At 45.5% G+C, this 15739-nt stretch overlaps 1 protein-coding gene across 6 annotated transcripts in view; it reads left to right on the forward strand.

Annotated features, from left to right (window-relative positions):
• LOC147436976 (protein DETOXIFICATION 46, chloroplastic-like) overlaps window positions 1-15739 on the forward strand; it is a 177621-nt gene that overhangs the window by 39982 nt on the left and 121900 nt on the right. For all 6 annotated transcript variants that reach the window (XM_086486376.1, XM_086486374.1, XM_086486372.1 and 3 more), the window contains exons 4-5: window positions 11176-11284; window positions 11365-11420. In XM_086486376.1, the coding sequence (XP_086342502.1) occupies window positions 11176-11284; window positions 11365-11420 (165 nt within the window). The remainder of the gene's footprint in view (window positions 1-11175; window positions 11285-11364; window positions 11421-15739) is intronic.

Below are 15739 nucleotides of genomic sequence, written 5' to 3' on the forward strand. Positions count from 1 at the left end.
TTATTTGGTGCTGTCGCGGTTGATTCTTGACTTGGAGTGTCCAAGTCTGTTACAGTGGTATCAGAGCACGGCCGATTTCTCTTCTACGGGAAATCCGATCCCGGATTTTTTTTTTCCGCGGCACCTATGGCTTCAGGCAATGATCAGTCGACTCCCTCTGCATCTGGAGATGCAGGCTGGGATCACAACGAAGATTCAGACAGAGAGTATGGCCCGCCTCGGCCTACTCAGGCGGAGCAAAGAGAGATGGAGCGTCGTCAATTGATTGGCGATGCAACAAAGATGATGCTCAATTTTGCCAAGGACCCGAAGATGGCAAAATATATGAACCAGACCTCTTTGGAAGAGGTATAGATGCAGTGGCAAAGAACCACAACACCACTCCCGAAACTCGCTCTCAAGAAACCTTCTGCCTCAAAGAAATATACGGAGAAGGAACTGGAGGACGTGGTTGATGCACGGATTGCTCAGCTTTTTGACGCGTAAAAGAAAGCCAAAAAGCACCGCAAAAAAGCAAAAGAAAAGCGCTGACTTCCCGGGATATTTGGGTCGTCAATCGACTTTTGACAAGGCAAAGAAACAGAAGAAGCGTGTTCGATTTGAAGGAGTGCCCAGTTCTTCTTCTTCTTCTTCTTCTGACAGTTCTTCTAGCTCTTCAAATTCGAGCGAAGAAGACAGAAAAGGTAAAAAGCGAAGCAAGAAACAAAGCTTCAGAAAGGGCAAGAAAAAGGCAAAGAAGGCTAAATCTCGCCCAGAGACTGACAATTCTACTGAGGACTCGTCTACAGACAGCTCAGATTCCGATGACGGAAACTTTTATGTGAACAAGAAGAATTTTTACAAAGCCAACTAGTATGACTTTCTCGACGATAAAAGCAAGAAAGTCCGAGAGTTTAAGGAAGGTGGCCACTCGATCAAGTTTGATACTTTTCAAGATATTCAGATGCTTCGAAGGCTTTGTCTTTTATACAGCAGTTTGACATCGCTTTCGCGGGAGGAGGCTATTCAGAGCACTCCAAGATTCGGAGAGGTGCCTCTCACTTCAAGAGGAATGCTCGTACTTGGTGGTCCACGCTTCTTTTAAACAACACTGCGCCAGTTAAATTGTTGAAATTTAAGAAGCTTTTTATTTCTTCTTGGTTGACGTAAGAATATGAATGAGATATACAAGCTGCTTGGAACCATCTTCGGATGACCAAGAAAGATACAATCAATGCTTACTCTGTGAAAGATTCTGGAGCTCTTTTCTACCCGCCTCTTCATTCAAGAAGATCTCGTTCAAAGAACAGATTGAGCGGTTTACCTTGGGTCTACCTACAGAGATCCGAGATCACTGCTTGGAATAGAAGTCAGCTTCTATTTAGGAGTTGATGACTCATGCGAAGCGAGGCTTTGCCATTCACTCTGGCAGTTTGACCTACCCCACAGATAAGGCCATGACACAACGAGCCGAACAGACGTCTGGGAATGAAAGTAGTAAGAAAAAGAGCAACCCAGAGAAGAAGGATGCACGACCCAAGCTTACTCCTCAAGAGAAAGCTCGCTTCATTCGAGAGGGGAAGTGTTTTGGATGCGGGGAACATGGACATATCTCCGCGAAGTGCCCTAAAAAGGCACAGAAAGAACAGAATGATAAAGACGACGACAAGCCTGAGGGTTCGAGAGCAGCTGAGGAATGTGGCAGAAAAGGCAGATAGAAAAGCAGAACTGATACCACATGGCGTGGGACCTACATCGAATTTAATGAATGAAAGTAAAAACTTTGCCGCTTTGGGGCAAAGTGAAGGATCGGGAAGCTCTTTTGAAGGAGCCAAGGCCAACTTCTTTTCACTTGGAATTGGCAGCTCGATTTGGAATTACGCCCGACAGACTGACGCCACAGGCGGAGGTAGTTCGATTGGCACCTGGATGGGATGTTGCCATTACACTGAGCATTGGCAAACTTCGTTTGCAATGACAGGGGTGTTCAGGGCACGTGAGTGACGTTCTAATTTGTCACCAGATACAAATGTTTAATGTATGTTTTACATGATCGTTACTTGGTACTTGGCTAGTGAATCTCCAGTTAATAATGTGTAGTAATGTGTCATATACATTTTCTTAATCTCTAATGAAAAATAGATTTTTTAAAAAAATGTTTTCTCATTTACTGGTTTTTTTACAAAGGTACGTATTTTTACGTACATAAAAAAATTTATCCATATGGAACGACGTACAGTACGTACAGATACTTACCGTACATTACGTATGGTACCACCTTGGGCAGAGACACTCGCAAGCGTGTACACACACATTTTTGTTCTTTGTAATGCTTATATTATTGGTGGGAAATCTTGGGATGGGGGAAAACCCACAAAGAAAGTAATATACAAAGTAGAATCTTGCACTCAGACCATGAAGAAGAGGGCCAAGGCAATGAACAACTAAAAGCAATAAAACAAAGAACTCTAGGTTTGTGGAGATATGTCTTGAATGGGGATGGAGAAGTGTAATAATCATCAAAGAGACAATTGAAAGAAGTGAAAAGGATCTCTTGGGGGTTGAAGAAATGAAAGATCATTCTTGGGCCAAAAAACAGTTTCTAGAAGAAATGGACCGGCAGAAACGGAGTTCTTTGTGCGGACCCCTAAAATGGGTGGTCGATGGTGGTAGTGCATGGGAGGGTCCTTTGCATCTAGTGAGGAAAATGAGGAGAAGGTGGAGAATGAGGAAGGGGATGATCCTCAAGACCCAGATGCTTAAGCCTTGAGCATGTTGGTGTTGTTGCCAGTAGATTATGATTATGGACCACTGTTTTTGCATTTGCTGTGATTTATGTATTTGTGACATATGATATATCATGATCGAGGGTCCTATAATAGTTTGTACATCTAGTTAATTTTTTGATCAAAAGAAACTCTGTTGCTTAACCGGTTCAGCCTTGGTCGAAACTCTAAAACTCCGATTTTTCCGTTTCCGTTTCTTGTTGTCACAATGAGGGTAAGATAGCACACCAAAAGCCGGAACCACTTCCCAAAGCAGAGAGAATGGAATCTGACACAAAAGCAGCTGGAAATGCACAACAACAATGCCTGAGAAGAAGGAAAAAATCAAAGCAAATTCAGATGAATCTCTTTCACATGTGGACATGGACATTGTGCATCTAAAATTTTGTGTTTGGCAAGTGTGACACCTATTGGAAGCACTTTAACAAGGGATCATCGTAAAATAAAACGTAAGATGGCTTCTCAAACACGTGTTTAAGACGTTTGCACTACCAAGCATCATTTTTTTGCATATGCCAAGGAAAAAGTCAAAGCAAATTCACATGAATCTTTTTCACATGTGGACATGGACATTGTGCATCTAAAATTTTGTGTTTGGCAAGCGTGACACCTATTGGAAGCACTCCAACAAGGGATCACCATAAAAACAAACATAAGATGGCTTCTCAAACACGTGTTTAAGACGTTTTCACTACCAAGCATCATTTTTTTGCATATGCCACAAAGAATTTCATACCTCTGATACCCAAGAATATGACTTTAAAATATGTGCTGGGCTGAAATTCAAGAAAAGGAAACATCACGAAGGACCAAGGCGCCAATCAATCTTTTTTTTTTTTGGGCATTTATAAGGGAAGCAATAGAAAGAGTCGAAGCTACTCACAAATTTGATACCAAAAATAGCAGTTATGATTACTCAAGCCAAAACTATGTCAAGCAGTGAAAGCAAACATTGAAAAAATGCCAATGTATGGAAGTGGCAGAAAGGGTCGAAGCATATCACAAATTTGATATCAAAAGAGCAGTAATGATTACCCAAACCAAAACGACGATAATGACACATGTACAGCCAAGTATGGAGCCAGAAAACCGATTGAAGACCACATTCTAGAACATGCATGACAATTGCCAAATACAGAGGAACACAATCCATCACAGATAAATGCCAACATCCAAGTCCATGGTTGCTTTTGAGTAACAGAGTCAATCAATAAGTAGCCATGTGACCAACATATGAATATGTAAGAGTCGGGATGCATGCAGTGCTATGGCCACTAAGCATAGTTCTGAGCCGTGCGCGTGCAACCTAAAAATTGTCCCATGTACTATGTGAATGATGGGTTTTTAAGTCAAGCCCTTAGGCTCTTCTACCTTTATGATGTTGTGTAGCAGGCTACAATGTCACTTTCACAGGACACACAGTTAGTACAGTTGGTATGGTCTGGTTCACACTGCACGGACTCTTTGGGTTGGGCAGTGACACGTCACATGTGTCAGGGATACGAACGGTGGTCTAGTGAACATCGTGGCCAGGTCACCACCACCACTCAGTTTGGAGATAGACTTAGATGGCTGACATTTATGAGCCGTTGGTGGCTCTTTATGGTGGCGCATATGAGTAGTAGGTGTTGCGTCATCACGATCATCTTCTTTATATATATGGTCCAGCTTCGTCGTTTAGTGTAGCTTCGTCGTTTAGTGTAGCGAGTATGTACACACAGCACATCTGCACCATCCCTGCACATCTGAGCCTCGACACCCCCATTGTCACAGGACACACATTTAGTACAGTTGGTATGGTCTGGTTCACATTGGACGGACTCTCTGGGCTGGATAGTGACACGTGGCAGGGATACGGGCGGTGGTCTAGTGGAGATCGTGGCCAAGTCACCACCACCACTCAGTTTAAAGATAGACTTAGATGGCTGACATTTATGAGCCGTTGGTGGCTCTTTATGGTGGCACATATGAGTAGTAGCTGTTGGGTCATCACGATCATCTTCTTCATATATGGTCTAGCGTCGTCCTCTAGTGTAGCGAGTCTGTACACACAGCACGTTTGCACCATCCCTGCACATCTGAGCCTCGACACCCCCATTGTACCCATGAGTTCTGGGCTGGAGCTGAGTGTGTTGCCACGCCAGAGTCTCTATCAATTCCTTTGAGATAGTTGAGTCCATATGTTCTGGTCTGCTGTTGTGTCTCTGTGTTGATTTGCTGTTATCTATTGTTTCATGTGTTTTCATTCTGTTTTGAGTGAGATGTCACGCACATTGCACTGAGGAGCACCCATTGTAGAGAGCACGACACACTATCCGCGCTACAGGTGCTCTCATTTTTGGCACGCCCGGTGGGACCTCAACTGAAGTCTCACTCTCTGTTGAGGTACAAATCGAGGAGCTAGCTGGGTTTTACCTAGCCTCGCCTACTTCGGCTCGCCCAGTGCAGCCTGCTGGTCTGGTCTAGTTTCACCCTCGACAACTTACTCTAGCTGACTTAGTCTCTCGCCCTGCTGGTCTGGTCCTCTCTCCCCCTGGTCCAACCAAGCTCTCGTCCTGGTCTAGTCCTTCCTCGTCCTTGGTCTAGTCCTTCCTTGTCTCTGGTCCAGTCAGGTGGTCTAGTCACTTGCCCTGGTCTAGTAGAGTCTAGACCGTGTTCAGCCAGTTAAAGGTCTTCTTGCCCAAAGCTTGGTTGGGTTTGTGGTCACTGCATGACACATACAAGGCGGTCATTAGAGCGTCAAAGCGCACTACTGAGTTCTCTGAAGTACTACAACAGAAGACATCAACTCTTGGTACCTAGTAGAAGTCCACCAACCTCATCACCCAAACCTCCACATACGGCATCATCCATTCCTCCATCCGGTTCTACATTTTCCAGGTCACCTTCCCCAGTAAAGCTCTCTCCCATTTTGTTACAGCAAGCTATTGAGCAACGGGCTCCTGAGCAAGAGGCCATGGAGGCGTTGACCAGTGTTTTGGCCAAAGTAAACATCAAGTTTCCTACTTTCAAAGGACTCTCCTCAGAAGATGTAGACGACCATGCAAAGAGGTTTGTATCTCTCTGTAGAGGTCGTGGTCTTAATAGAGAAGATGCTTATTTGGTACTCTTTCCATCTACCTTGGATGGCGTAGCAGACAAGTGGTACAGTCAATTTGTAGAGAACCATTTTGCAAACTGGGCAGCTTTAAGACAACAATTTTGTGCAGCATTCAGGCTAGGTGACTTTCAGGAAAGGGTTTTGGATGAGGTAACCAACATCGTGCTCCATCCAGAGGAGACTTTTGCAAAACTCATGACTAAAACCAAGTCTCCGGTTGCCAAGCTTCCTTAGCAACTAGGGGAATTTATGGTTAAGAAGTGGGTGAAGAAGGCTCTTCCCAAAATTCCCAGCAAAAACTCCGAGAGTCTCCAACTTGACGCCACTCAAGACGAGTTTGTCGCTGCTGCTACTAGGATAGAGGGAGCTAGGAAGCTGTTCACCAACTCTCCTCCGGTAGAGACCCCCTCAGTGTTTTTGGAAAGTCCTTCTGATCCCTTCACTTCTTTACGTAGGGAACTGGAAGCCCTAGAGTTATAGCGAGCTCTTCAAGAGGAGAGGTCCTTCTCTCTTAGAGAGGAGAAGCCTCCACATCACGAGGCATTGGAACAAATTAAGCGCGAGCTAGAAGAGCTCAAGTTTCAGCAGGAGACTAAGGCTATTGTTTGGTGTAGCTCATGCCGCTCTCCAGGGCACCCTCCACATGATTGCCCCCTTCGGGTTTACTGCCAACTTCTGTGAAAAGTCTAGACATGAGGACGGACTGCTACTGATTGCGACAAATACAACAAAGTCTTGGTCCTACTCTTCTACAAGGGCTAGCACCTGCATCCAACATGGTTTCTCCTTGTGGCCATCCACACCACATGCCACCCTTACTGACAGTCCCTGCTATGCAAGGTATGCAAAGTACTTTTCCCTCTCAGAGCTTTTATCATGCCCATGCTCCCTCATCCCTTCAAAGCTTCTATGCCTCCACCTCCAACTCCATGCACCAGGAGCAAGGACCACCTCACCCTTCAATTCGCCCATTGAATTGGCCCATTTTGTGCTACAGATGCGGGGAATATGGGCATTACCAAAGCAAATGCCCCTTGCCAGAAGGGTCCCCTCCCTGCCGTCATTGCCCTGAAACGAAGGATCACTACAGTAAAGATTGCCCTAAACTTCGTGCATCCACGGCTGCGAACCCAAGTCAAAGCCAAAATGAGTTTACCTTTCCCAAGCTCAATTTGATAGCAATTAGCACCACTCCTCAACCACCCCCTTTCGCCCAAGAGAAGTTGTAGTTGGTAGAGGAGCCGGCGGGCGTCCTCACCTGGGCCCAGAGAGCCGCTCTCGGTCTTAGTATTCCAACACGTTCAGCTCCCCCACACATTCTCCCAACAGTGGATACTCTGCCTTCAGCTGGCGCCAAGCCCTCACTCAGTGACAAGCAAGAATCCAAATCTTTGCTCTCCGATATTGAAGAAGCCTTCTTGGAAGGAGTGGCTGATCTACAATAGATCAAGGTATTAGAAAAGCCACCGGAAGAAAAAGAAAAGCCTACAACAAAGACAATCTTGAAGAACACTTTTTAACAAGTGTTGCTCTATGACATGCTGCGGCTAGATGCGAGTTTTCGAAGTGACACCCTTATAGTTATTCAATCACTTTACCCCGGAGCAGGTCCTAGTCGCGGGCACCTCCCAGTGCAACCATCCGAGTCCTATATGATATCCCATCACGCAGCTCCCCTCACGGATTATAGAAGCCCTTGTCTCACCGTGTCCGTCTTGGGGCAACAATTTTCAAGAGTAATTGTGGATGGTGGATCTGGCATCAATAGGGTGCCTGAGTTCACTATGATGGCTTTAGGCCTGCAACCTACTCAACCTGCCCCCTTCACAGTAACATTGGCCGACCAGAGGACAGTATACCCTGTGGGCATAGTGGAAAAGGTGCCTCTGCAGGTACAAGATTTCACTTTTAGTTTGGATTTTGTTGTGGTTCGTCTTCCACAGGTGGAGGGTGGATTTCCTTGCTCATCGATAGACCATGGCTGCGACACACTAAAGCACTTCATGATTGGGGGAATGATGCCATGTGGATACATACTCCTGGCTCCCAGATGCAACCCATTCGCCTAGGAGGCGTGGATCCCGTCGTGCAACATAGTTCTTTGTCCCTAGCAACCAGCCTTGAATTGGAACAACTTACTCCACCTGACGGTCAGACGAGGATCTGTTGGAGTGGTTGGATGCTACCAAATCTACTCCTTGTTATGGAGTCGCTATTTACTCTTTGCCTGAAGGTACACCCTCTTCCAATGTTTCCACAGTATGTGAACCTAATGAGCCACCTGAGCCAGCTCAAAGGGTAAGGGTCACAGAAACTACTCCCCGTGCGCCCTTGGTGGAAGCCTTTGGATTTGGTGAGCCTATGAAGAATCATAGAAGCGGGAAGAAAGCTCCCCTACAGGAGTTCACCCCCCCTCAACATCACCCCCATTGCTGTCTGCTTCTCCGACCAGAACAAAGATCTCCTTTGTGTCTCGAACTCCCTTCAAAGAGCTTCCTCAAGACCGGATACAACCAAAAAATGTTGATTTCAAGCTTGCTCATGCTTATGATATCTATCTACTCCTTGACCTTCCAACCTCTTCACCTATAGGCATCCACTACTTTGGAGTGTCATCACCAGCCTCACCCTTCACTACCCCTCTCTCCTTACTCGTCCTTACCACCCCTCCCCTTATACTCGCCCCTACCCTTTGCCCCCCTCGCCCCTATCTTCTCCCACCTCGCCCCCTACCCACACCCCCTACCCACCCCTCGCCCCTACCCTTTCCCCCCCTACCCACACCCCCTACCCACCCCTCGCCCCCTACCCACACCCCCTACCCACCCCTCGCCCCTACCCTTTCCCCCCCTCGCCCCTATCTTCTCCCACCTCGCCCCCTACCCAGCCCTTTTCCCCTTCGCCCCTATCTTCTCACACCTCGCCCCTCGCCCCCCTACCCACCCCTCGCCCCCCCCTACCCACCCCTTTCCCCCCTCATCCCTACCTAGTCTCCCCTCGCCCCCTACCCACCCCCAACCCACCCCTCGCCCCTGCCCACCCCTCCCTTCCTCCCCAACACCTCACTGTGTACTACTTCTCCGGGCAAGCAGATTCGGCCCCTACCCACACCCCCTACCCACCCCTCGCCCCCCCCCTACCCACCCCTTTCCCCCCTCGTCCCTACCTAGTCTCCCCTCGCCCCCTACCCACCCCCTATCCACCCCTCGCCCCTGCCCACCCCTCCCTTCCTCCCCAACACCTCACTGTGTACTACTTCTCCGGGCAAGCAGATTCGGGTATCCTTAGGTGGCTTTCCTTCTATTGGATGTTTGTTGTAAGTCTAGCTATTGTTGGGAGTATTTTTGGGTGGCCAGATTGTGGGCAAGGCCTTTGCTGCTCTTGGAGTGATAGCTCGTGCATTTGCTAAATCAAACAGGTTAGATCGATTCGACAATCCGCACTACAATGATCACGTACACTTTGAGCTCTTATGGATTAGTAGAATCTAGGGCCTATCCCCTCTCCCCTCCCCTACCTACTCCTTCCCGTCTAGCCAATTGCAACTAACAAAAATTCCTCCACTTTGGGTGCTTTGTGGGATTTGTTAATCTTGGCAGTCTTCTGTCTTCTGTTTCTACTTTCTGGTCAGCTTACCTCATTGCGCGGGGGTCATTACTTCTTAAGTATATCTTGCAAATATCAACATTGCTTCATTGGTACTTCTTCCTGGGAACTCAAAATCTTCTCCAAACATCATTTCCTTCAGTCAGAGTATACTGCATTTTTTCTGGTATTTTACTGTTCTCTCTAGTTTCACTGTTGTATCTCACCGGGACGGTGAGCGGCCTTGTGGCGGGCAACGTGTAGCAGGTTATAGTGTCACTTTCACAGGACACACAGTTAGTACAGTTGGTATGGTCTGGTTCACACTGGACGGACTCTCTGGGGTGGGCAGTGACACGTGGCAGGGATACGGACAGTGGTCTAGTGGACATCGTGGCCAGGTCATCACCACCGCTTAGTTTGGAGAGATGGCTGACATTTATGAGCCGTTGGTGGCTCTTTATGGTGGCACATATGAGTAGTAGCTGTTGGGTCATCACGATCATCTTCTTCATACATGGTCCAGCGTTGTCGTCTAGTGTAGCGAGTCTGTACACAGCACGTCTGCACCATCCCTGCACATCTGAGCCTCGACATCCCCATTGTACTCGTGAGTTCTGGGCTGGAGCTGAGTGTGCTGCCACGCCAGAGTCTGTATCGGTTTCTTTGAGATAGTCAAGTCCATATGTTCTGGTCTACTGTTGTGTCTCTGTGTTGATGTTCTGTTATCTATTGTTTCATGTGTTCTCATTCTGTTTTTTAATGAGATGTCACGCACATTGCACTGAGGAGCACCCATTGTAGAGAGCACGACACACTATCCGTGCTACATGTTGCGAGCCTTAAATGTTGGAATGTCCCAAGATTTATCTACTCATGGATATAGGAGAGGTGGTTAATTATATGATGGAAAGGCATCTCATTCCAAAGATATTATGATGACCATTGGTATGGATAGGGGCTTTCTTTCAAAAGTCTTTATGCATCCTAACAACCCCCCCTCAAGAAATGTTTGTTTGTCTTCTGCTTAAATGTGGCAAAGGTAGTTGAGTTTTCCATGTATTAAATGGAAAAAGGAGACTTGTTAGTTGTGCTCGAATATAAATGATGGATCCCAGAGCCGAGTGAGTTAAGCGTGATTCTTCTTGGACTCATGATCCTACTAGCTAACGTGGAGTGGTGTCTCTAGGTGACCGATGGAGAGTAACTTTGGTCTCGGGGGTGAGGCAAAGGTGTCAAGGGTGTGGCATCTAGAGCAGATGCTCCGTAATTTGGTAGGCTGCTGCTCTAAAGGAACGTGCGAGGGCAACATGTGGGCCATGAGATGAAACTCGGATGTTTCTTCATCGAAATAGATACTTTGGTGGTAATATTAGTTCATATTTTATTTTCTTGTTTTAATTTTGTAGTTTTGAGGAAAGCCGCTTTTCCATCTGAAAATGAGTGTGGGTTCTCATAATGCTGGTAAACTTTGTTGCATCTAATTTTCTTAAATGAAGTAACACATGTCCTCCTCTCTCAAGCTCATAAAATTGTTTTATTGTATTACCTTACAATAAGTTTATGTTTCACAAAGCTTACATTTTGACTGCAAGCTATGATTGTGATGACCAGAATATTGTTAAAATTATCCTAGCGATCAGGTCACAGTATATGTAAATGTTTTGTCTATTGTGTCCAATTGTGCTGAGCAGAGTTGTCTCTTTCTTGGTTTGTGTACTGCAGGATAAAGTTGAAGCAGCCGATCATTTGTCAAGGCTGTTATTTGTGGGTTTAGTGTGTGGCATCTGTATGCTTATTTTAACAGGAGCATTCTCCTCAATACTTCTAAAAGGTAAATCTAAAACCGTATGCTTTCATTATTTATGAACAGCTTACTAATGTTGCCAAGAATTTATGCAACTTTGTTGGCAGTCTTTGTAGGACCAAAGAATGAGTCACTACTACCTGCTGCATGCTCATATGTTCAGGTACCAAGTTTTAATGCCTGTATTTTTCGAGTTCGTTCATAGTGCAGGTTGCTTCATTCACAAATTCCTTACAAATACATGCCAGAGCACAATGCCTCTCAACATAGATACATGTTTTCTCGCACCACTTGCACGATTGAAAATAAAGGCGTTCGTGGTGGTTCAGTCATAATGAAGCATGTAAAAGAGCATCTCAAAATTCTCAGGAAACCGTGCATGATACCATTTTCCAAACACCCAATCACGTAGGGAAAGAGATGCATTAGCAACAGGAAGTCAAGCGGAAGAAACAAAATTAACTCGCTAAGTTCCGTTGGCCTTGTCAGCCATTCAATGCTTCCATGCAATACTTCAGTGATAGACACAGTCTCTGCAAAACAATCAGTAATTGATTTTTGCCTTTGACTTTTTAATCTTAGCAAGGGTGGTCGGTGACCAAGGCAGGGAGCACATGAAAAGAGGAAAGGTAAGCATGAAGTTGCTCCCAAAGATATCGATACCCGTGAGGGAGGAGATATTGATATTATGCTCTGCAGAAGTAGAGGTGGCTGCATTGTGGTAAGATGGGAGTAAAGTGCCGAACAATACATAATTGAGGTGTCGGCTATGGTGCTCCTTGCTAGGCTAGGAAATATTCCTCAAAGTGGCAAGCACCTCATATTGCAAAGAGTTTCTGCCTGTCTAAAGGAGGGTATACCTCTTGCCATGAAAGCACCAACCATGTGAGCACGCAGGACTTCTTACATTTGATTAAATAATTGCATTCACAATATGCTGCCATGGGCCTCTATCATAGGGTTGCCATGTGGGAGACTGACACAAACCCATGGCTGCATGAATGAAAACACATGGTCCAAAGAAGGCTCCAACACCTGGCTATTTTGTGTCCATAAATTCAAATTGTTGCCCCACCCATTCTTTCAGGATTGGAATACTTTGCTATCATGGGGTGTAAACCATCCTTGACTTGATATTATTTTCTTCCAAAGTATGAAGCGGATGGGTTTAGTGACGCGAGAAATTTCTATAGCGTTCCATGGTGGCAAAGGCATGAAATATGAAAGCATAGGAAGAATGATTGCCTAAGGTAATTTCAGCTGCACATGAAAAGGCCATGCTTGCGATTTCCAACAGACGAACTTATCCATGGTCTTGCTAGAGACACAAGACAACATCTGATAAGCACGACATCCACGTCCATTGTCTAGCCAAGGTGTTTGAATAAGTATTTTGTGCTCTACATTTCCTTGCCACCCTGAGGTGTGCAGATGCTCCTTCGTGTAGGTAAAAAAGGCAGCTTTACACATGTTTATGCACAAGCCAAATGCAAGTGCATAGAGAGAGCTTGCTTCCATTGCACTGTTTTGATTTGCTTTGTCTGCCTCGAGGAATATCAGATAATTATCTGCCAATGCTTGGCCTACAAAGATTGTCTCTTAGGATCGTCTGATATAAAGATATTGTCTGATTCTTTCTGTCCTTTGTCAGGTACTGGCTGATCCATATTCATAAAAGGGTTTGCCCCCACTACGACATCTTTTTCACAATTGCCCAAATTTCAACGGACGTGTAGATAGCACGCTCCAGCAAAAATTCCCCATTTAAGCTTTTACTAACGTTCCCCAATGCCTTGTACAACTTGTATTTCAATGGCAATAGATGGAATAGTCTCCTTATCTGTATCCCAAAGCACATAAAATCTATTCTTATTGCCTTGCGTTCTTGGCGGGCACACTGCTTTACCAAGTGAAGAAGCTATAGTAGGTAAGTGTTCCTGTAAGTAATCAGGAGTTCATGGCAATACATGCGCCAATTTAGGTCCAACATCAAAGGGGACTTCTCAAGTATGATTTGTTTTTGATCAGAATCTGAGAGCAACACATCACAAAAACCATGCTGAGGCAAGGTGACCTTTTGTACAAAGGGTTCTCACCGAATATTTTGCACCCATTTACCCACATCCTGTGCTGTAGGAATTTTCTCAGGAAAAAAGATAACGTGTCAAAAAAATGTTTTAAGGGGTGCGAAGATGCTTGGAAGAGCTATGGAGAACTTATGTGTTGGGGGGATTCACCCCACCCACTCCGACTTTGCTGAAAGTCTTGGGCTAAGGTGTCATAGGCATAATGTACCTCAAGACAAGATTGTTGAACGGATGAAGAGGCTATCTGTAGACGCTTGCATTGATAAACTTGATCTCTCAATTCCACAACTAAAGCTTTGAAATTTTGTGCTCATTGTAAACAAATGACCTTGATAACACACACACACACATGCACTTGCGCAGCATGCAAACACACTTTTTTTAAATTTTTTTCCGAAATCTTGATCGAATTTACAAGTGGGAAACCTCAAAGCGAGGAAAACCCACAATCTCTAAGAGGTACAATTGAGGAAGCTCCAGAAGGCTCGAAAACTAGAAACAATCAAAGTAAATCTTATAAGCTTCAAGAGAGATGTCTCTGACATCATGAGCAAAGTGTAATGCATGTCCAAGCGAAAATTTGAAGTAAGGGAAAGGGTCAATTTCAAGGGCATGAAACATCCGAGAGTTACGTTGGTGCCATATGGTCCACATAACCCAAAATTTGAAGAAGACCTCAAACGGAGACTGTGGCGGTTGAAGGACTCCAAAATCTAGAACCGTCTTTGAAAGATTTCGGAGGGGAAACGAAGGCACAGAGGAGAGGACACTTGTCTGATGAAAGTCCGAGAGCAGTGGCAATCCCAAAGCGTATGCGTCACAGTCCCGTCGGCCCCATGACATCAGACACAAGTAATGGAGGCACTGGGGAAACATCAACAAGCAACTACTGAATTTGCTGCCACAAATGTCAAAAATGAGGTCCTAGCTCATAACAAAGAGGGGCAGTAGGAAAGGAGAAAACCTGCCTCGAGTCGTCCACCCCCTGATCAACCTAGCATACCCCTTTTTGTGACCGAAAGTATGCTTGTCGAGAAGAGCTCTGAACCAAAGTGAGAGAGAACATTCTACTCCAAGGAATGCTCTTTAACTGCCCACTTTATCTGATAACACCACAAGACATTCACATCTTGAGTGTGGAATTGCAGGCTTGGACAAATCTCATTGCATGCACACGGAGTGTCGGACTTGTGGAGCCTTTTGCATCCAAATGTTTTTGGGTATACTTTTCAACATAATGCTCACTCTTCGTATCGTGTTGTCAGATCATGCCCCCGTCATGATGTCATTACGCTTTGGGCGACTACGCTGTGATTAGCTGTCACGTGACACATCTAACCCTATGTGTCCGTGGACAAGCTATAGCATGATTAGGGTTCAGTTCAGTCAAGTCAGTCTAGATTAGAAAGTGATCTGACACTTTTGTGAGTTTGTTCGCAGATCGTGCATGTCCAGTCACTTAGTGTAGATGCATATCCTCTGGTTGCACACAGCATGATCATAAGCATTCCCATCAGAATCCACTAGAATCAGTTAGGGGATTTTTCTAGTGATTTTAGCCTATTTTCCCTGTTTTTGACATTTTTTACTTATTATTTTTAAGTGACTTTCCAACAAAAGTAGGTAGGGCAATTTTGCTAAGTTAATATATAAGCAAACCCAAGTTAGCACTAAATGGTAGCAGAGGCTCTAGGAGCTCCCCGCTCAACAGGCACCTTCTCAGCTAGAACCCATCAAGAACCTAGCGTTTGCAGATTCCCTCTCCAAGCCTTGGCGTTTTTGGACATCCTCAGCACTTCCCCATCCCTGGCGTTTTCTAGCTTTGCAACATCGCCAGCAGTCCCCAATACATAGCGTTTTTTGACATCAGCAGAATCGCTAGCACTTCCAGTGACCTAGCGTTTTTGCTAGCAACACCCAGATCTGCCAGCGTTTTGGTTTTCAGCCCATTCCACAGCAGAAAGCTCAGCGTTTTCAGCATTCCCCACAGTAGCAGATTCAACCTTAGCCTCATGCAGAAGACCCCCATTTTCCGCCCTCGAAAACGCAGCCAAAACAGTCATTTTCAGCCACCGAAACAGCCCCGAAATTCAGCAGATAGAAGACCACAGATTTCAGCCCTAAAGTTGTCGTCGTCATCACCGTCGTCGTCACCGGCATAGTCCCAGATTGCATCAGTCCATTGCATCGTCATTGTACCACTTTGTGCAATCAAAAGTAGACCACTCTCGCCGAGGAGAGTGGGGCCTTCGGAGGAGGGTTTTACAACGTCTCAGGTGTCGTATCTCTTTCTCTCTATCTCTCAGTCTCATACACTTGCACGCACAATATCCATTCACTTTGTTTGTGATCATAGCACTCTCTCATCAAGAACGGAAGGCTCTACCTTCCATAA

The sequence above is a fragment of the Adiantum capillus-veneris genome, chromosome 17, assembly GCF_014529385.1.
Source record: "Adiantum capillus-veneris isolate H3 chromosome 17, ASM1452938v2, whole genome shotgun sequence".
Lineage (NCBI taxonomy): Eukaryota > Viridiplantae > Streptophyta > Polypodiopsida > Polypodiales > Pteridaceae > Adiantum > Adiantum capillus-veneris.